Source organism: Accipiter gentilis, chromosome 19 (assembly GCF_929443795.1).
Source record: "Accipiter gentilis chromosome 19, bAccGen1.1, whole genome shotgun sequence".
NCBI classification, from domain to species: domain Eukaryota; kingdom Metazoa; phylum Chordata; class Aves; order Accipitriformes; family Accipitridae; genus Astur; species Astur gentilis.
Window position 1 is genome coordinate 19,218,596 of NC_064898.1, and position 23,065 is coordinate 19,241,660.

Sequence of the window (23,065 nt, forward strand, 5' to 3'; positions counted from 1 at the left end):
GCTGCTCACTTACAAGTGATCTAAGTTCCTTAGTTTGCTGGGGAAGTATGGCCGCTCAAAGGGTTAATCCACACCACTGCTTCCTTTAGAGCTGGGGCATTGCTCTGCTTCTCTCCTGAGCCCACCAAGCAGGAGTCTGCCCCCAGCCAGAAACTCGATCAGCATGTTTTCATAGTTATGTTCCAGGTTAATAGAGCCTAAAAGAGCCACTTCGGACTACAGCCAGAGCAGACAGACTTGCTTATCTGTGGCACCCATCCCAGCTCTCCCAAGGGGTGATGTGGGCACTTCATGACACATCCCCATGTCTCCGTTTGTCCTACGTGAACTCTGGACTCCTGAACTGGAGCCTTGGGCCCCATTGTGCAGCCAAAAGAGATTTTGCACCGATTCATTGCCTTTCTCTGTCTTTCTCCACTTATTCTCACATCCTTGCTTGGGAACGGCATTATAGTGCAGCCCTCCCACTGGATTTAAAACATTTGGCAATCGTAAAGAGGTTTAATCTTTACTTTTTTGGCTGCATTACGGCCTGCCATAATCTAATCCTAATTAAGTGGCATTCAGAAGCCATTTACTCACCAAACTGGGAAAATGCAAGGAAATCCCCAAATAACCTGCAACAGAACAAACTGTACTTTGGGATCTTGCTTTAGAGGCAGAAATTTAAAAGGTGCTACATCTGTACCAAACCAGAAAGTTTTTAAGAGACTGTGTATATTTGTATCGGGTTCTTCATGTACTCCTGGGTGTTAGCAGGAATGGAAAGGTAAAACAGGCAGGGGACTGAAAGAAAAGAAGAAAATATGGAAAGCAAAGCTTCAAAGAAATTCTAAGAAACGTCTTTGTGCAAGGCTAAGGTCGTTAATTATCTTTCTGACCCTTACAGTGTGTGCATTAACTGGAGGAGCTGTGAAACTCCAGCTGAAGGGAGATGAGACAAACATGAAGTGACAGCCCTGAAACAAACCCAGGCCCTTCAAGGTATTTTCTCAGCCTGGCTGAGTTTCACCTCTTTGCTCAGAGGCAGCCCAGAACTGGGGGGTAACTTACATCCCATCCAGCCCCTCAAAATGGTGCTGGGGTAGAGTAGGAAACGTTGTTATCTGTTACTGATGAAATATTCATTAACACTTTCTGGTTTGGCAGACGGTGATTCCCTGCTCTCTGGCTGTCTCTGAGATGTACCGCTAGTGTTGCTGTCTCCGTGTCTACTGCAAATTCACAAAGACACATCTCTGTATAGGTAGGCTTCTTTTTCTGGTGAATTATTAACAAAACCCAATTTTTATGAAATTCCTTAGCTATTAATTTATACGCCTCTGAAGACGGTTATCTTTTAAATTACGCAACTGCTGAGCAAGCACGGCTATATGCTAGAGAACAGCCAAGCAACCAGAGGCCAAATTCTGCTGTCACCCACTCGAGATCTCATGGAAGAAGGGGAATTGCTTTGGAATTACAGTGACATAAAGAGGCTGAGGATGCCCAAGTGGTTGTTCCTGCTGCGCACAGACCCCGATTCCCTCTGGCTGTGGTACTGAGGTGTGGCATGTGGAGACTTATCTCTTTGTAATAGGAAATGTTTCAAATTTATAATCCATGTAAGCATATCATTAGGAGACCAATCTTGATAAACACTTCTTTTACAGTTACTCGCTCCATTTGAGCTCTTGGCTTTTTAATTTACCAGGCTGTAGCTGGCACCAAAACCTATTAAGTTGCAATAAAAAATACTGTCATTGAGTTCATGAGATACTCAGGCATCCACAAGAAGATGGATGTAAGGCTTTGGCTGATTTGAAGAAGTGTTGGCTTCTGGTGTTTATATTTTTGAAAATTTCCTGAAGTTTTTAAAGGTGGATGTAAAATAATGCTTTAAATGATCCTCTCAGACTATTCAGCTAGCAATACAGCTCCCTGATAAACTGTGCTTAGAATTAAATAACTGTGTCTGAATAGCTGAATTTTGTATTCCTTATGAAGTCATATTTTCAGGTAATGGATCTAAAGTACTGTCATTATTAGTTCAGGAGCATTATATCCTTCTTCTATTTGTGTAACTTGTTTCCCTTTTGTAGTAGCTTTGCATTTGTGTAAGTGGTTCTGCAGGGTGATACAGAATGAAGTGCTAAGGGAAATTCTCGGTGCTTGCAACAAAGAATTGGCTGCAGGCTTACACCAGCACATCTGAGAGCAGACAGCTCTCCACCTTATGCAATTACTTCTCTCAAGTTACTCTTCTTTTAGGAGAGACAAAATGCAGGGGGCTAAAGGTGGTGGTGTAGCCTGCTTTCCACGATAGTAAACCTAAAACAGCGCTTACATACTCCTGCTTTATTTTCTTCATTGTCTGTCGACACACTGTGGGGATCCCCAAACTCTAATGTTAACTACCAGCAGAAAGATTCTGCTTTTACTTGCAGAAGGCTTTTTATGCATTTGTAACTCCGCTGACTTCAGTTATTTTTCCAATTTAGTTCTAGTGCAGAGGAGAGGAGAATTTCACCTACTACTGTTTAAGTGAGGCATAATAATTACTTCTTAGCAAATTCATTATCCTGAATAATTATAGAAATGGCTACTAAACAAAAAAAATTCTCAAAATGTCATGGAAGGTCCCCATTTCCCATATAGCTTTCCGTTAAGTCGACATGAAATTGCGAAATTTGGTAAAGCATTAGTGTGTCATGCAGTCCTAATTCTGAATGCAACACTTGAATCATCACAAACAAGTAACTGCGAACATGAGAAAATCCTTCCCACCTACCCTAAAACATGAGCCAAGCAAACAAATAAAAACACTAAAGATTCCTGATAGTCTTGCTGATAAAAACAGAGGCAGGAATCAGAAGTGTCACTTCAATGATAAACATGAGAAAAATATGGACAGATAATTCAATCAGCTAAGTGGTAACAGCAGTATGTTGAAGAAAAAGTAAGGCAAAAGCAAGAATTTCAGCATGTATTCATGGGTATCCATGTTGCCATGGCAACTTCTCAATGGAATAAAGTATTTTCTCCTTTCTTTAGGGATTAAAAAAAAGACACACTATTGTGCAAATAGGCACTTTACCTTTTTTTAATAAATCTATAACTATTTCCTAACATAGCAGGCATTGTTTTGTTATGCTTTGTAAAGAGACGTAAATTCTAAAAAGGACACCATATTATAGATGTGTTATTCAAAAGCTTTCTCTTGCCCTCTTTTTATTTTGAATGCTTATTAAAAGACTAAATTCCTTCACATTTCTGGATCCTCCTCTTTTTTTTTCTCTCTTGCTGTTTGGCTACAGAGCTTGGATAATCAGCGTATTCTGCAGCAGATCTGTGGCTGTTTTCCGGTTCAAGCTAAGGCTATTTTTGTTGCCTTTTGATTTTCTGGAGTGAGATTCTGATCTTTTACTTTGTGCTACTTGAAGGAACCGAAGGACTGTTATTCCATCATAAACAATTATTTAAATTTGGATTCGAGGCTAATAAAGAAATACCAGTTTGTGTTGTATCTTCACTCCAAACTCACTGACTGAAAATGCATATCTGTTCAGTCTTTTTAATTCTTTCTCTAGATAAGACAGCAGAGATATACATAGATAGAAGATGCTAAGGGGGAATAATACCCTTTGAAGGTAAAGTTATTGTAGTCCTATTTTGGAAATTTTGATAAAAGTGCAACTTTGCCAGAAGTGGCTGAAAAATGTAAAAGTGATAAGAACCCGTTTTCAGAAATTACTTGGAAAACTTCAGCAAAGGACTTAGGTGCTCTTATATACATACACTGACATTGAATGTGTTTTAAACATGGCACAATTTTTATTGTTGCACCTATTAAAGTTATATAAAAATATCTGTTAAAGCAACTTCTTTCATAAAAGATTTTCTTTATTGTCAGAATATATTTGTGGGAACTGACCTTAAATGGGAAGTTATAAACCTGACTGTTTCTTAAATATATTCATCACGACTCGTCAATTTTCTGTATACTTATTACCAGGATGGAAAATTTCTAATTATCTGGATAAGATTTATAATATCTTTGAAAAGGTGAGCTAAACATAACTATCTGACCCTTCCAGGTCTTCTAGAAAATTCTGCGAGCAGCTGGCTGATTCCTTTGTGCTACCTGCCTCCTACTACCTTGGTTATCTCATGCAATGTACTGTATTGATAGCTCCACTTGATACATGTGACCAGTGAAATTCTAGTTTCATTTAATCCATTTTAACACTTGTACCATTTTCACATAACTCTTTATTCAGCTCAGTGAAGAACAGCATCAGATCCACTTCATTCTGGTAATGCAATCTAAGTAAATTAGTAGAGTTTATCCAGATTGATACTGTTAGAAGTGAGCAGAATCTCAGAAAATGGGATGAAAGTACATGTTTGTAGCTATGTCTATTTTTATGGCTATGCCTACATTGGAAAATTAAAAGTGGCCAGGAAATGGCCACTGGGGCCATTTGGCATGAAATAATCCATGTCTATGCCAGTAAAATCATCTTAGCCTCCCAAACAGGGTAGCTGTATGCAAACATTCTCCTGGGAATGGTCCCTGAAGAGGACCTGTTTGGGGGAGAACTAGTCAATACATACCAAACGTATGCCAGAGAATGTCCTAAAATAGGTCTGTTACAGTATCTGGGAATGCTTGAATTTACAGGCATGTACACAGCCTATATTATTCCAAAGACATAAATCAAGACTAAATACAGTACAACCCACCCAGTAAGCCCAGTTAGTTGCTGTTTTGTAATGCCAGAATATCACAGAGCTGCTGGAGTTTCTATCTCTTTCACTTTCCATTAAATCACTAAAACTGCCCAACCTTCATTTGGGCTGTTGCTACAGAAATAAATAGAACAAAGATAGATTTACACCAACATAATCACAGACTTCAGCGCCAGAAGCGACTGTTGCTATTGTCATGATGGAGCGTGTCTATGGAAGCCAATAGACCTTTGTCACTGTATTTTAGGCGATGTGGCAGTAATAAGCAAGAGACAAAAAGAGTCTAGAAGCTCTCAGTGTTAGAACAGCACAGTATAGTTCAGCTATATAAGACCATATCACCTAAGTAAATATGTAAATTTACCTTGGTTTACAAGCTAATTTGCAGTGCTTTTAAGTGGTAGGAACAGCTATTGAGTTTACTTCTTAGTTCCTTTGAGCAGCAGAGATGACGTCTTAAATTTCTTTTGAACTAGCGATGTGAATTACACAGCCGGTCCTTCTGTGCTCTAAAGACTTGTTTTGTTTGTTTGTTTAAAGTTGAAAGCAGGTTAGCTTAATTTGATAGTTTTTAACTTTTGGATGAAGAAATGCACTGGGAGAGGGGTAGAGTGTCTGAAAACTCTTTGCTTCTGTTTCCATCATTCAGTCACCAATTGTCTTACAATGGTTGTGTGAGACAAATGAACAGCTCTAAATCAAGATTAAGTCCACATAAAATCTGATTTGCTCTCTAGTAGTGCTTACTTTCTCTCCGGGACCATCTAAGGGAAGGCAGCGTGGCTAAGCTCCCAGCTTGTGCACCTCGCCTGAGTTCCTAAAGTCAGGTAGGATAATTCCCTTCCCCTTCCCCTTGGCCTGTCCTTACCTGCCATGAGAAGAAAAAGGATGCTGGGCTGAGTAAATTAGGGTTGGTGGGATGTCTGCCACCCATGTATTCATCAGTGCAGACCACACAGTCCTCTGCATCTCTCCAGTCCCAGTAGGGGATGGTGAAGTTCTCATCACCTGTTATCTTCTGGATCTCACGTTCCCACATCAGCAGAAAGACCCGATGCCAAGGCAGAAAACCAGGGGCTTCGTGGGCAAAATCAATGTCCCGCCACACATTGGACCCACCTAAGAGTGTGTCTCGAGAGGCGTAATAATGCATCCACACAAAGAGATCATACACGTTGATGTTTCTGAACATGGGGTTGGAGCCGTTGTTCATCTGGGCGTATGTCCCAGTAGCAATAACATAGTCCTGGCTAGGGGTGTTCTTTGCCAAGTTGAGGTAGGCAAGAAACTTGTCCTTCTCACTGGTGGTGAGCTGGAAGATATTTCTTCTCGTTCTCAGTCGCCTTTCAGTGCAATTGCGTCCCGAGAAACCAAACTTGCACTCCCCGCAGCTGAATCCCATGAAGTTGCCTTCGCATTTACACGTCCGGTTGTAAAATACGGAGGGCCAGTCCTCTCTGTCATCCACCCCAGAGAAAGGGAACTGTGGTCCCAGCGGAGCCTGAGAGAGAAGGATGTTCTGGCAGGACCCTCTTCTGGAAAGCTCCCCACAAGGGGACCCGTCTCCATCCCAGGGGGGACAGCACTCCTTCCTCAGCAAGCTCGGCGTGTTCGCACAGGCTCTGGGGAACTGCCCCGTGGATGGCTGAAGGACGACTAGCAGAAAACCCATGGCAAACAGTGACATCCTCACGGAGCAGCAGGAGAGCATCGGCGTTACGCTTCAGTGCATGGAGTGCTTCCCCTGACCCCTCCAAAGTCCTGGTTGCGAAAGGAATTCCTGCCCTCCACCAGGAATGCTTCCCTGCTGACTTCTGCTACAGTGCACCCTCCAAGGTCCTTCCCCATTCCTACCCTGGATGCATTTACACACAAAACACACTTCAGGGTTAATCTGATTATCACATGTTCTGGGTGAAAGCCAAGTGACTTTTTTCCCCCACCCCCTACAGGCTTCAAAATACAGGCATTTATTATAAACTTTCATCTTCTGCCTAGCACATGATTGCTTTCCTCTGGCAGTCAGAGAGGAAGTAAAATTAAAATTTGGACACAGAAACAATTGTCGGCTCTTCAAATTCCTCGTTTGATTACATGCTTTAGAACAAATGGTTGTTTAAAAAAAAGACCCAGTAGAATCTGATTCAGTTAAATAAGCATAGTGAACCTAAAAATGAGAAAATAAACAATTTGGGGGTAAACTATTTTTTTAAGAGGAAGCAAACATAAAAAGTAGTCAGATTAAGCGTGAACATAGGGCAGAACCAGAATAAATGGTTTGGTTTGGCATTTTTATATTTCGGTGTAAGCTGCCTTTCCCGGGACAGTGTACGGCAAAGTAACTTCACAAGGGGAGCGATAAACTTTTCAGAAAATAATAAGGTTTTGCTCCCCAGAATCCATAATGCTTTCACAGTTAATGACACACTGAAATCTGCACCCAAATCTTCTCCACAGTTTTGTGGGGAATAAGGTCAAGATTTGCAGAAAGCACTTTAAGCAGCTGTCTCTGGACCTGGAAAACAAACCTTGACTCCTGTTTCTGTCCCATCAGGTAGTTTGCAAATACTGTATTTATGTCCTTTACTCAATAGGTTACCGGGCAGCCTCCAGACCACCCACCTCTTTCTTCTTATAAATTAGCCTGATCAGAGCTAAGAGCTGTATGGGTGGCATTTAGAAGTCATACATTCTTTGAAGTTGCCCCTTGAAGCAAAAGGACAACAGTTGTTTTACTGCTGGGCAAATCGCATGAATTATCCGCAGTTTTCTTCAGCTACCACTGTCATTAGTAAGAGTGGTTTTGTTGGTTTTATTTTTTTACTGAAAACATTGTGAATTAGTTCCTCATGCTTAGGGAGAATCCCAGCGGGGCAGGAACTACTTATAGGCAAATGAACTGAGAACTGTGCTGGGAAACGATGCCTTTTGCTGGGATCAGCAGGTCATCACATGACTGTGCTGAGGAGCACGAGGTGCTTTAATCCTGTTGGCTTCTACGCTTCAGGTATTCCAGGAGATTATCCCCAAGTCCCACTGCCAGGCAGCCTGTGATGGGGGAGCTTGGAGCAAGAAGGGCAAAGGAAAAGGAGTTGCTTTTTCAAAAAATATTTCTAACCACAGGCTGATGTTTACTGTTGTTTGATTCCCCTGGTTTCCATGTTAGGCTTGTAAAACAGATTTCATCATAGAAATGTTACTTGTTGATTTATTTTATTTTCACTGTGCCTGGCTGTTTGGGAAACCTTTGTAATTTATTTCATTTACTGTTCTTCCCATGGAGGCTAGTGCAAAACTACTATATGTGAGAAGAGAGCCATCTCTGAGGATAATGATACATATTTTTTCATTTTCACTGAAAAGCTACAGGGATTGGGAAAGGCTTGAGGTAGAGCCTCGGAGCGAACCAGAAAAGCCCTCAAATATATATTTAGGCAGGCAGTCATACACACAAGTACATTCAATATCCTATTTTTATATTCAAATCAGAATTTATGTTCAATGTTAAAAAATTAGAATCTGAGCCTTGACATTTGTCATATGACAAGGTTCTGAAGCAGCAGGTTACCAGAGTAATCCCCTGTGAAACTGTATGAATGAGAAACTCTGAATGAGGAATGTGACTGAGGAGCAGCACATGCCCTTCTTGACCTACTATTGAGCAGAGTCCTGTTTTGAATAACTGTCAGTGATTCAGATAGTAGTTGGGAAATCAAACTTTCCATATATGAACAGCCATAAGCATTAAACAAAGAAGAAAATATGTGTTCCTATTCCCATGCGTGACTGTAGAGTCACCAAAACATGAGAGAGTCATACCTTACATGCTGCATCTGGGTAAAATTATCTTCATTAAAAAGGCCTAATGGGACTTTCCATCTCTCTTGTGCTTCAACCCAGCGCTCTTTATTTCATTGTTCATCTGACAAAGCCTTCATATCTGCATGAAGTTTGTGCATAAGTTGAATTTAGTCTTTTTGACCGAGAACTCTTTCCCTTGCATTCTGCCAGTGGGTTGACATCATCTTGCCGTATGCTCTGAGAGACCCATTTTTCACACCTGGGTCCCCACATTTGAGTGTGGGTCAAGGCTTACTCATTTAAGATACACAAATGCTACGTGGACCATAAGATCAGCATGGCTAAGGCACACCACTTTCTGTATCCAAGAACATGAAGGACAGGAGTTTGGTGGCTATATCCCACTTTACTTGATTCCAAAGCATAAATGACCAGGAATCACTTCACAGTTGGATCCCATAGAGGCAACCTTCAACAACAAACTAGCATGGAGCGCTGCCTCATGTCCCTAAATCTTAACTCCACCCTAAGTTTGTAACTGGATCAGTTAAAGTATGGGTTTCAGTCTAATAGAATGGCACAGTAATGACAGTTTTTAAAATCTAACGTGTGTTTTCATTACAAGGTTCTTAAGTGCTTTATAAAGATGTCAATAATTATTGGAAAGAAACCCCCCAGACAGAGTAGTGAGATGTCTTCCTGAAGTTCATGTGCTGTCTTGCTTGCGGTGTTAGGATCAGTTTTGCAGCACTATGCTGCAATACTAAATCAAACTTTGTATAGACATGGCCTATGGCTTTCTGATGTAGTTATGGACAAAGAAAAGGAACAATCCAAATAAAAACCAATGGCATTGAATGGGGGTTCATACTACCTTATAAAAATAACTCAGTCATTTCTTCCTTTTGGAAGATGTCACAAGAAAATTCAATTCTGGACTGCTGATACTGAAGCAGTTCAAAGTTTCAAGCAATATTAGTGGGTTTTAAAAAATCCTGGTAGATGGACGACACTGCAAAGAAAGCGTCTCTTAATATTGCTTTTTAACACTTTTTAGTAATTCTGTGGGGATTTTAAGGTCCAGTTGTTTATGTTGAGTGCGGAAAAATGAAACCTGGTATGGGAAAATGAAGAATAATTTTTAATTGTAATTATTTTAAACATCAAGTATAAAACCGTGAAGGAACAAAGGCTGGATAGAAAAAGTTCGTGCTGCTCAGTTTCAGTGGAAAGAAAAACTGTCAAGAGAAAAAGAGGAAAAAAACCCCCGACATGGTTATTTGAGATGGACAAGTACAAGGATCTTTTGACAATGAGAGAGCACTGACAAATGGAAGGAAAGATAAACTATTAACTGGAGAGCAAATTCAGTCTGACAAACCTGTAGGCTCAGATTGTGCTCTCTGATCCTTACCTGTTACTTGCTGTTCAACATCAGCATCCTTATGCACTGCACAAGGCACCTGGTTTCAGATGTTTTCCTGAGCTCTTGCTGAACTCACATTTCATGTAGCAGAAGGACAAAGCATCATTTTTTTTGCCTTACCCCATGACTTGTGTGCCAGGTGGAGCTATCAGACTCCGCAGTGGTTTGCCAGTGAGCCAAATGTGGCTCCTGGCCCCCAGGAGAAAGAAAAGAGGAGTGGATGTGGGACGATGACACTTGTCATAGATACTATGTTGTGGTCAAAACCAGAACGAAAAAGCCATCTCCTGGTTACTGATAAATGGAGAGGGGAAGTTTAAGAAGAGTCCTGCTTATCATTAAAAGCCACGAAGCAGCTAGACATTTAAACATTACGCAAGGAAGAGGAAAATATTCAATTTCTATTTATAATCATCTTTTAATTCTTAGGTGGATAAAAATTAAGTTTCTCATTAGAAAGTAAGAATTTCACTAAGTTCACCCCTACTAATCAAAGCTCTTTACTAAAAACCAGACTAGAAACTCCCACAAGCTTTTTAGCCTTAGACAAAGACCTCCACACTTTTTGGTAAGATATTTGAAGACAAGACTTAAACACCCCTTTGGATGTATGAAAGAAGGACAACCCCAGGCTCAGAAATTATCCCAAATGCTCTAAGTAACCATCTTTTAACTCAGGACCAGCATACCTAATATGCAGTCCACACAGCTGATAGTCTGGTAGATGTAACCATGGGCATATTCAGTCATGAGTGGGATGTTGGGCCCCTAATCTGAAATTCGGTGCAAGATTCAAATAAGCTTGGCTTGTGCAGCAATTCAAAGCACTCCTGTTACCCCAGCCAGCCTTAGCCCTGAACTCTTGCAGAAAGAATTCACGGGTGTGCTTGGTTTCCCAGGCTAAAGTTCTGTTATCATAGTTGCGAAAAGCAATCTTTGCATTAGCAGATCAACCCCCTTCCTGATCCTAATGTAACCTGGTCCATGCATGAATCCCCAGCCTCAGCGTTGTTGAATCAGTTAGCGAACACAAGGACAGTGCTATTGTTTTATGGGTTTTATAGTGCCTGCAAAACAGGAGAAATACTGATACTGGGAGCCCTACAGACTTAGTGTACCACAACATACATATTCGAACTGGTCTGAAAACGTAGGCTAAATATTACAGGCAACACCTAGGAGTAAGAAAAAAGTCATTGATGTGGAGTCCAAAGCAAGGGAGAAGAGGCGCTGATGCAATCAGAGCAATAAAAGTATAGAAACAGCAGCAAAAGACAAAAGGCAATTTTCCCCTGTTATAGACTGAAGAGGGTATGAAAGTAGTTACTAATCCATCAATCCACATGATCCGGGTTTTTGTTGCAGGTGACACAAAAGTTAGCTGACATCTATCAGTCTTGATGACAGGACAGCATCTAAGGGGGATGCTGAAGCAATATTTTCTATAGTTTTGTTACACGCCGCTTGCTTACACTTCACCTCTGCTTTCAGCAATTTGCTGAAAGGCAGCCTGGCTTCTGGCTTTTGGGAGCATGCTGGGCAGAGTGGAAATTTTGGTAAGTGGGTCTGAATGCTTTCCTATCAGCTTTCAGAGGAAAAGTATCATACAATTTTTTTACTACTGTGAGGCTGATACGTGAATTTGGCCTTAATAGCAGGCTAGGGCCCAGGTTTAACTAGGTGGATAATAGCGTGCTGGTTCAGGAAATCCCCGTCTCATCTAACAGCTCACTGAGGCCGAAAGCACAGAAAGTTTTTCAGCAACCTACAAGGAAACGATTTATGTTTTTTGCTGGGTTAATGTTCTTACTTTCCAAGGGGAGCTGGCCTGCTGAGGGGTCAGGCAAGCACTCTAATTCATGCAAAACTAGTGGTGGAAACAACTAGTGGAGAGGCAAGGTCAGCTGGCTCTGTTGGAGGTCTCTTAGACTGGCTCACCCATTTTTCAAAGCTGCATGCCTTGCCCTTGTGCCAGGTACCCCACAGCTGGGTCTCAATCAACTGCAGAGTCTTACTTTGCAGTAAAACCCTATAATCTTCCTCCTCCTTTCCAGTGTCCTCTGATAAACTTAACTCTCTGCAGGTTGACTGGGGGGAACCTTCCTCCTGGGCTGCCCATCGTGCTTGGCTCCTCTTCAGAAGCTGCCGTGTCTACTAAGTGTCCCTGCTCCATTTATCCAGCTTTGCAGAGACACAGAAGAATAAGAAAAACTCCCAGTAGCTGTCTGTTGGTTTTGTGTGTGTGCATGCTTTGGAAACCAGATAATCAAAGAGTGTATTAAAATCCGTGAGAGTGACATTTAACACAGAGGAGGTCTCGGCAGCTCCTGGTGGTAAGGTAAACACAGCTTTGCGCTGTCGAAAACTAAATTTGGAAAAGGAATGAGAGAATCAGTTGGGATAGGTATGTGTATATAAACCAGCTGGGACCCTCTGAGGCTGAGGTCACCTCAGACAACCTCTTCTGAGCCAAGAGCAGCTGGGCTTCCATGAAACCTTGCCTTTGCTTGTAGGTCGAAGGGGTACCTGTGCATCAGATAAGCAGTTCACATGCATATTTTTCACTCAATTTTAAGCACACATTATTTTAGTCATAAATTTGTCCCTTTAACGTACTACCAAAAATCTTCTGAATGCTCAAAAATGGGGAGGATAACGCTACGGTTGTTCTAAAGCGTATCCCAGAGGTTTGCTGAGGTAACTGAAAACTTTGTGGGTGAGAAAAGATGCTGGCACGTTCACATCTATAGAATATCTTTTAAAATGAAAAAAAACCCCACCAAAAATGTGATTAAATGTGGCTAATTATAGTGGAAGAAAATATGTACAGAAGAAATTAATCTCATATGTTTCATTCAGACTCTTTCCTCTGAATACTATCCTAACCTGCAGTAAGCTTTACCTCTTTTGGGTTTGAAAAGCAGCTTGGCTGGCTAGACTTTCTGATACCTCAGAGAATCCCTTAAACATCATGACTTTCTATTGCTAATGGAATCTTAAAATCTGCAGCTTTTGCTTTGCCTGAAACCCCCTTATCTTGGTAACTCTGGTAGAAGGAGCAAATGGGGAAAAAACAGGCTGAAGGACACTACAATAAACAGGCATTTTCCATGAGACACGATGGGAGAAGGAAAGCTGTGGAAAGCAAATGTTCCCTAATCTCCCAGACTGCTACCTGCATATCTGCTTATTATTGCAGGATTTTCAAGCAGTGTCCTCCTATGCTGCAACGAGCAAGAAAGAGATGACCTGCAAGTCCGAAGTGCCCGTGGGAGAACGACATGCATCTGACTTTTGCTTCCCCCGCTCTGCAGAGCGGAGAAGATCATGCGGTTCTCCAGTCCCAGGTCATTGCAGGGAGAAAATGCAGATAATAAAGTAGGCAATTATAACAGCTCCACTCACATTTCTATTAATTTAAACCTCTCTACAGTATACGAAAGATAAGGGAAAAAGACATACATTGTTTAGAATTCAAAAAATCTTATTAACCTTCCATAACTGTCTGACAATGCTCAAAGTCCCAGCTACACAAAGGAATCAAATATTAGATGTAGTCTCTGATTCCCCTCATCTTCCTAATAATAACTGTAATGAAGAATCAAATTGTACTGAATTTGACTTGCTCTGTAGAACTTCACTAATTAATCCACAGCTAAATAAATATATAAATAAGACCTTGACATTCAATTTCACTTCAATGCAAATAGCAGAGAGGAAACTCAGTTTCTCATGCTGAAAACTCCCTGAATAAAGAACAAAATGTCTTGGTAAGATGTTAAGCATCTGGGAAAAAGGGGGAAAAAAATAATTCCAGAGTAATGTACAATGATTCTGATAATAGCTGACAGTTTTGAGTAACACAGAGAAGGTGAATTATGAATTATTTTTCTCCTTATTTTTTTTGCCATTAGGATACGGTATGTTTGACACAAGCAAAAAGAGATTTTCTTCCTACAAGTCATAATTAAGCTGCTAGGTCCCTTGTAGCTGAAAATTTTCATAGGTTCAAAAACTGACCAGACAAATTCAGGAAGAAAAAATTACCAAGGCCCGTTCAGTACAAACACACCATCTCTGGCTCCAGAAATCTCTGAACCCTAAATTGTTTGAGGAGGGGAGATCACCCCAGGGAAATGTCTCCACAGACGTGTTCTGTTACCAGACCCGTAGTGCATCTGCCATGGTCCCTTGTGGGGGCAGGATACTGGACGACACAACCCTTTGCTTTGACCATTCCTATGACAAAAGCAGATTAAATATTGCTCCATTGCAGCCAGTGGTATGTTTAGCACAGATGCCACCAGGCCGTTCCTGGTCTCTGCTGCAGAGCATGCAAATATTACAGCACGTATCAACTTGATATTTGACAGCAAGGATCCTGGAGTAATTAGAAAGGAGAATGCAAAAAGATTTGGGGTTTGTTTTACAAATTAAAAAGTAGGCCTGTTTTCAACTTTTCAGAAAAAAAAGCAAAGAGCTGGATGAAAAAAAATAGATTTTGTGGCCAACAAAACAGATTTCTTCAAGGTTATTCAAATAGATACTGTAAACATTATCTGTGCTTCATTTGTCCTGGGAGAACTCATGCGCCTAGAAAGACACTTGAAAGAAATGAATGGCCAGGTATGTTCCTGGAATTCCTTTCTTCTTCCCAAGCCAGACATCGTACATGTAGAAGATACCAAAATAAATAGTTTGAAAAGCAAGTGGTGCATTAGTTGTGCAGAGTACTATGTTACTAACTAAGACAAATTAAAGAGGTTTATTTAGGAAGAAATAAGTTTAGGATTTCTGACATAAGTGTAAGAGATTCTTGTGACTAGAATGTTTAAATTAACCTTAAATTATTCCTAGCCACATGGGATGGACTTGGCCTAAGTAATTTTATCATCAAAATCTTTTTGTCAAAGTATGTTTTAGTCAAAAAACCATTCCAGTAAAACATCGGAAGTCTTGAGAGGAAAGGCTAATTTCAGTAAGTGTGAAGGACTGACTGGGCTCTGAGAGCAGTGATTTGGCAGATCACTTGGGAGGAGGGAGAAGCAAAGAATTCAGAGTGAGTTCCCAAAAGGAACTTTATACCATTCCTTACATTTTTATAAGAACACATAAAAATGCTAAAAGCCCTTGTGCTTATGCTAAAATCTTTTTGTCACCACTTGCTCATCTCCCGATGCAATAAGCACACAGCTATCTCCTCACAAGAAGTATCTGCCTACATTAGAAATGCATAGGTGTTATTTTGTGTGTGTGTATGCTGCTGGTTAGGGAAAACAAGCTGGTGCAAATTGGTGTTTTATAGTAAAATGATATTGTTTCAGTGACAGTGAAATTTTAGTGGTTTGCACCAATGAAAAGCTGGGCATTTACAGAGATTTGGACTGACACACCAACAACAATGCATTACTAGACTTTTAAAATAAATTTAATGTCAGACACGAAAAAGTTTTGCTAGAAGAAGCTTTGTGCATGTTAGTAAATTTTAGTGTGATCTAGCATTAAATACAGCCAAGTTTATTTTGAACTTGGTCTTCCACTAAAAAAACAAAACCACACCTAACATTACGTTAGGTAAAATGCTTTTAAACACGTGGAAACTGCAGGACAATATTGTTCGTCCTGATAGCATGTGCCTACCAGCGTGACCAAAGATGGCTTCCTCACTAAGGAGTGGTGAGGATGGCATGAAAGAAGTACTGAAAGTGGGTCACAGTGTGAAAATTACCAACAGTGTGCATATAGTTAATCTTAATTGCCCCTTGCACCAAAAATGAGCAAATAATAATGAAGAGGGAGTTGGAGTTCAACCCCTTTTGTATGAATCCTTTCTTGAGGAGTCTATTTTTTGAGTATTTTGTGATTGTTTTGCACATCGTGCTTAAAAGCAAACACTGCCTCAATGCCATGAGCTGATACCAGATTCCCCAATGGAAAAGATATAAAGCTCAGAAATTCCTAAAAACATTTGCCTGTAGCTTTTCTATATGGAGTGATGTCTCAAGTTTTCTAGGTCTGATATTTTGGGATCTCCCAGAACTAGCAGTAAGTGTCAGTTCTGCTCTACTTTTGGGAATGTCTTCATTTCATGGGGGCAAAGCTCCTGTTTTATCTTTCAGTGCTTGAAAAACATTGGACTTCAGCCTTACTATTTGGGTAACTGGTGTTTTGCAGGGGAGTTACTTTTACGGATAACTTTTTTTATTTTCTGATTTTTCTATTTCTCATATGCCTTGCATGTTAGAAGTTTAATGGATAGAATTCAACTACTCAAAGAAGTATGTCGGTTCTGCAACTGCATTTAGCATATAGGCTTCTTCGTATGGGTTATCAGGGGAGTAGAGGGGCATAGCCTTCCTTCCTTTCACTAAACATGTCCCCATGCCCTGTGCAAGCTCTGTTCCTGGGAGCTACGTAGTAATAGCAGTGAGGTGATAGCACAGCTCCCTCACTCTCATTAAGCCTGCTTTCTTCTTTCTCGTGATCAGTATCACTTATGCAGGTTGTGAAATTGCTATCAGGAATGGTCAATGCCATGGAAAACCTCACAGCTCCTTCATCGTAAAGACTAAAGCAGTGATAAAGTCTCTCATCTGAACTTTTCCCTAATGTAGACCATGGCCCCTTGATTCCTGTATCATGCTTAAAAACTCGGGGTTGAACTCTGCTAGTCCTTTCACCCTGACATGTCAAATCAGTTTGCACCTCTAAGGTGCTCTGATTAACTGCAGTGGAATTGGGCCAAAGATAATTCTTGTAAATTTGTACTCATTAAAAAACTCACAGCAACAGTACCTGTTTGGTTCATGAAAAATGCCTAGTAGTCTACAATACACGGCAAGTCCATTGCAGTGACCATCTACTGAATCTTGGTAACTCAAATTCTTTTGGTTTTGGCCAAAGTTTTTATTAGCTAAATTATTAATAAACTTATTTACATGGACAGGACAAAGAAAAGCTAATAACCACCAGACCGATCTGCAGGCATGCCTCATTTTTAAACTGTCCTTGCATGCAATTGATTTCAGAGTGATCAGTATGTTCCTATATTTAACATCTCGGGCTTTGAGTATTTCATGTCACCCAGAGAACTGCAAATGGTTAATGTTTTGGTGTGACATATAATTAGGTATTTTGCCTTCATTCACAGGTAAAGAATATGAGGGTGAGAGAAAAAAAGCAGCCTGTGCCGAGGCCACACAAAGCCTATTTTTAATGTGTTTGAGAATTTGTAGCAAAGCTAACAACAATAACAAAATTTCATTTTCATGAAGATAAAGCAGAAGAGAACTGATGGAAGTATCATTGCCAGTTTCTCCGTCTCCTCATTTAGTTTAGCTTGAGAGTTAAAATAGTTCTTGTCACATATGAACCTGCCACATTTCCAGCAAGTGACTGTCTCACTCTTTATTCAGTCAATGTTATCTTTGCCCAACGTGCAGGAAAACTGTTTGCCTTCACTGACGGACTAAACTGTGATGAAGAAAAAATCTTCCAAGGAGAAGGATATAGATAAACCTCCTTGTTGTCAATGGAAAGCCCACCTTATATGTTGAATATTTCTAATCAAATGTAACTATCTGAATCTGAGCTACTTTTCTGGACTGATTTATCCTTACGGGAGAGAAGCTACTGGAGAGGGAACTTCCTGGAGGATCCTTCCCTTCTGCTCAGCACTGGTGAGGCCAGACCTGGAGTACTGTGTCCAGTTCTGGGCTCCCCAGTACAAGAGAGACATGGGCATACTGGAGAGAGTTCAGCAAAGAGCCAAGAAGACGATGAAGGAACTGGAGCATCTCTCCTATTAGGAAAGGCTGAGAGAGCTGGTGCTGCTCAGCCTGGAGAAGAGAAGGCTCAGGGGGATCTCATCCATGTCTATAAATACCTGCAGGGAGGGTGCAAAGAAGACAGAGACAGGTTCTTTTCAGTGGAGACCAGTGCCAGGACCAGAAGCAGTGGGAGCAAGCTGAAAGACAGGAGGTTCCCTCTGAACATCAGGAAACACTTTTCTCCTGTGAGGGTGACTGAGCAGTGGCACAGGTTGCCCAGGGAGGATGTAGAGTCTCCATCCTTGGAGACATTCCAAACCCATCTGGATGAGTTCCCGGGCTACTGGCTCTAGGTGGCCCTGCTTGAGCAGAGGGGTTGGACCAGATGACCTCCAGAGGCCCCTTCCAACCTCAGCCGTTCTGTTGTTCTGTGATTCTGCGAACCAGAAAATTTTAGGATGTAAATTACCTCATCCTAAAGCAAAGCAAATACCTAAAATAGTCTAAATGAAGTACTTACTCCTTTCTGTTTATTATTATGGGAGTTGAGGTTACTCTGCTGTATGATATCTACATTGTAGAAATCTAAAATTTGGTGAGATGTGGCTGACACTGGATGTTTTATCTTAAGTATTCAAGTCTTTTGTGTTTGACAGTTGATGAATTACATCTTTATTTATTCTTTTATGTATAGTCTAAACACACAGATATTGACTCATGGCTGAAAAACTGTGGGATACTTGCTGTTCTGCTTCCTACCAATAGTGAAACAGGACATATCGTATGCAAAGCTTTATATAGCAGTTGTGATAAATGAGTAAATACAAATGAATGAAACTCCAAGTGGAGCCCTAACTTCGGTTGTCCAGACCTGAGCTAGTAACAGTGGGCTTCCTTCAGAGGACATACCAGCAACTCATGAGTGCAGACATTTCACCCTAAAATGGGTAACCAGGATAGTTCAGTTTAATCACTTTCAGAAAGTGCCAGTTTCTCTCCGTCACTACAAAGAAAAGACAAGGTGGCCAGCCTAGTCGCAGACATCTGAAGCAGGGTGAGATGTAAAGAAGGTGATTTTGAACGCTGCATTTAATCATGCATTGGCACACCAGAATAAGCCTGAGCAGTCCTCGAACCCAGCAAAGACGCCATTTGCTGCCCACCAGTATGGCACGGTTTCGTACTCAGCTTCACTGAAACATTTTCCTATTACTTAAAAGCAACAGAAATAAAACCAGCCCTGAATGAGCTGCTGATTGAGTTACCAAAGACAGCTATCACAAAAATGAACTTGCCTATGCATTTTTTCAGCTGTACTGACAAATTTCCATTAATGTTATACAGGCCATCCTTACAAAGAAGTGGGCTAGATAAATAAATGCTCTAATTTTTAAATGTGAGCTGTGTCACCTATATAATTCTAAGTACTGACAGAGGAAGTCAGTAAATCAGTAAATCAGAGGAAGACTGATTCCTGCAGTATCAGTTGTTTTGTATTCTTTATTATATTTCTGGACAACCTTCTGAAATAGAAACAATATTAAGAGATATGTAGCCTTTCCTTCTAACAGTGAACAGTAGCTTTTCTATAAATGGAAAGAAAAGTTCGATGTTACCAGATATATAGGCAAATACATGACATGGAGCATTTCTCCCCTTCTAGAAAAACATTACTGGAAATGTAAAGCAGAATGATTTAGAATAAAATATCCGATTCTGACTAAAGGAGGCTATACATATGTTGACTTCGGAATGCAATTACTATGGAAACTACAAACAAAGAGGATATCTCAGCGCGTGCCAAGCTGAAAATCATGCCTGGACTGATTTCAAGTCTTTTCCTTGCTGAGAATTACAGCTGAAGGTTTTCAGGCTGAATTCTATAGGAAAAGTCTTCCTGCATGTCATTTCCATTCCTCAACTTCTACGCCCTCCTTTTTGCTGGCAAGGCATGAATAACACATTTTTTTTTTTCTTAGAGGCTAATAATTTTGAATGCGCAAAATTTGGGGGTATCTACTTGTAAAAATCTTTTTCACTTTCAAAAATTACAAAGTAAAAATAACACTGCAGAAGTATGCATCTGAGTATGTCACTCCAGGTTTTTATAATCAAGGGAGAGAAATGGACAATTTTAGTTGCAATCCATATGACCTTTACAGACATCTACTTCATAATGATCTGAACTGCATGCTCTAAGCGCCTATTTCTTACTATTTACTGTAAAGAGAGTCTGCAGAACATTTACATTTGTATATAGAAATATATTGCTAAACATAACCATATTATCATGTATTATATCACGAATATTAGGTACATATACAGGATAATCTGTATTTCCCATATTATTTCCCCATTGACAAACAGCCCACTTTAAAGAGAATTGTGAAAAATTAAGAAAAAAATCCCGAGAAACTTGGAAACTAATTAGTATTTGATAAATAATGAAAACGTAATCTTCCAGAGGGGTTGTTTGTATTACTGATCGACTTGATGGTGTGTTTCAAGTCTTTTATTAACTAAAATGATTTTCCAGTTACTGGAAATCCATGTTTTAAAATGTATTTTTGGCAGAAATAAAAATATGTCACAGACATTTCAAATTTTAATACAGTAAAAATTATATTGTGAAAGATGGTATTGGCAGAAAATGTTAAAGCTTGCAAGATCTAGAATATGTCATACTGGTTGACATAAAAATTGTGTAAATGAAAACAAGCAATTTGCATTAAACAATGTGTGAAAAAAATGTCTAGTCCTAATTTTAAAAAATTACATCTTTTGCAGAGAACCAAGGAGTAATCAGGAATTTTGAGGATTTTACTGCTGCTATATATTTCTTGGGAATGTAGGAGACGGAATAATAGCTGTATTGCCACTTTTTAAAACACAGAACCATTAAATTTTCAGAGTTTGCCTAGCATTATTGCACATATTGTATGGGGATAAAGGAGGGGGTTTTGAGTACAATTAAAATGGGGGAAGGAGAAGCAGTCTTGTCTGAAAATATAGCAATGTAGAGAAGACTGAGGATCCTCATTCTTGATCCTACTTTAATAGATATTACAGTTTTGGTTTTGGATAATAATAATTATAGTTTTCTTCAGTACAGTTTTCTTCTTCCACTTCTCCCAAAGTGGAAAAAAAATCACTGTAGTTCAAAAGAAAAAGAAAAAAAAAGTACCATTTTCTCACAGAAAAATCCAAACCCCTCATTACATTTTGGGTTTACCACATGTTTTATCTAAAGTTTTTAATCTTTTTTCATTTTATTTTAGTTTATTGATAGTTAGCCTGAAATGCCATTTTAAAATGAAAAATCCATGTATTTTATTAAAATTACTCAAAGTAAATCTTCACCTGTCTTAATTTCCTCTTAGGCTTTTAGCTGAATTCAAGCTGAATTTGCTTCTGGTTTGGAGTGATCAAACCTATATTTATTAATGAAAAAATGGTTTGCTGTCTTCTAAATATCTGTTCAAAGATCTGAAGTCGCACAATCTGGCATCAGAAGAAACACACACACACACAGAGGAAAACTCATATGTGCAAAATATTTTATAAATTGCTAAATTTCAAATTAAACCAGCTTTATTTTGACATTTTCTTGCAATGTTTGTTTTTAGACTATAAAGGCTTTGTGTGGCGTCTTGAAAAGCAAAAGGTGAAACCAATTCAAACCCAAATTGTGTCTGACAGATACAACTTCTTTTGGGAGTTAAGATGCATAAATTTAGATACCTGCATCCAAGTATCTCCACGGAGGCGTCACAGGTGAGGCAGGGACTTAGTTCTGGAAAGTAGATGTTTGAGCCATTTCAGATGGAGAGGGCTCAAAGATACACCACCACACAGACCGGCACCTTCTGGACAAGGCAGCTGGAAACCTGGTGGAATAATCTTGGGCATCTCAAATGGCTCTAGATGCCACTTACCTGAGCAACTGAATAGGGCTATAGGAATCTACCTGTAGGATTCATCATCTCTCCAGGTGCCACCAGGCACGTTGACTAGGACAGGGATTCAGCCACTGAGGAGTAGGCACTTAGTGACATTTGAGTCTTGAGGATGTCCCAATAGTGTCCCACCTCAGAATCCAAAAAGGTGCAAGTCTCCCTCACCTCCCGTGCTGTTTTGCCAGTCCAGTGCAGTCTCAGAGTCCCATTTTGTCCCAGATGTGAGCAGATATCTATATTTAGACAAATGCCTCCTGCCCTACATCTCCACGGCAGAAGTGGAAGAAACTTAGACATCCAGCTCCTGTGTCTATACCTCTGTAGTGAGACCTAAACATGGGAGTCCTGAACTGAAACAGAATCTTACTGAAGAAGCTCATGGTCACTTTTATCTGATTATCCACAAAACCAAACAGTGTTTATAAATAGTGAAAAATAAACTGCGTATTTGAAAGGCATTTGGAAGTACCCTGTAGTACCTACATGGGTCGAATGTCGTGTTTACGTGTACATTGAGCTGGAGTTCAGCTGCACGAAAGAGCAGCTCAGAGCAGAGTTTGAAAACCGTTCAGGAAATTCTGCAGGCTGAATTTATTTACCTGTGTGGCTTTGAAGCACCATCGTGAGCAATAAGCATCACCATTTGTGAACTCACATTTCCCTCTGCTTGGCCATGTCCTCAATGCTTTTAGCTTGTGCTCCACAGGAGGACTCCCTTGGGCGAGATGAATCTGCACGCGGCTACATCCAACAGTGTTATGTGTAAGGCACAGCACATTTAAACCTGTGCTATGTCTTCAGAGCCCTACAAAATAGAATTAACACATTGGGAAGCCAGGCTGTTATTCTTATCTTGACAATGTTCTTATTATTTTATCCTGCTAATCTGATTTTCAAAGATTGATACATTAATTTTTCATACATTAATCCCTGAAACTATGCTTGGAAAGCCCATGCTATAAATACCACAGGGCTAAAGCACATGCCAGTGGCAGACAAAATTTACAAGTAACAGACAAACCTCAGAATAATAATTTCATTATATCACTCTTATAAATCTTCCCAGCTGTTCTGACACTTTAATTACAAAGTGACACTTCCAGTCTTAAAGTGTTGTAGCCTGTGTAATAGATCATTTCACTTAATACATGTTATGAGTCTGGCTACTGTAGAGGAGTCATTTTACAATCCGTCTCCTTTACAAAGGCAGAAAGTCAACAAGAGATTAAATATTATAACTATAAAACTCAATAAGAAATTGGGGCAGTCCTGAACTTATTACGACACACATACATGTAAAATAATATAGTAGTGTCTTCCACACCTTGCCCCTTCCCAGTATCCCATGCAAGCTTCTCTGTGGAATACAGACACGAGCTGAA

General features: G+C 40.0%; 1 protein-coding gene across 1 annotated transcript in view; it reads right to left on the minus strand.

Moving 5' to 3' along the window:
• The window catches only part of TYR (tyrosinase), a 50,489-nt gene extending 43,981 nt beyond the window's left edge, over positions 1-6,508 (minus strand). The window contains exon 1 of the mRNA XM_049823460.1: positions 5,600-6,508. Coding sequence (XP_049679417.1) covers positions 5,600-6,442 — 843 coding nt within the window. The 5' untranslated portion in view covers positions 6,443-6,508. The remainder of the gene's footprint in view (positions 1-5,599) is intronic.
• Between the last annotated feature and the right edge of the window lie 16,557 nt (positions 6,509-23,065).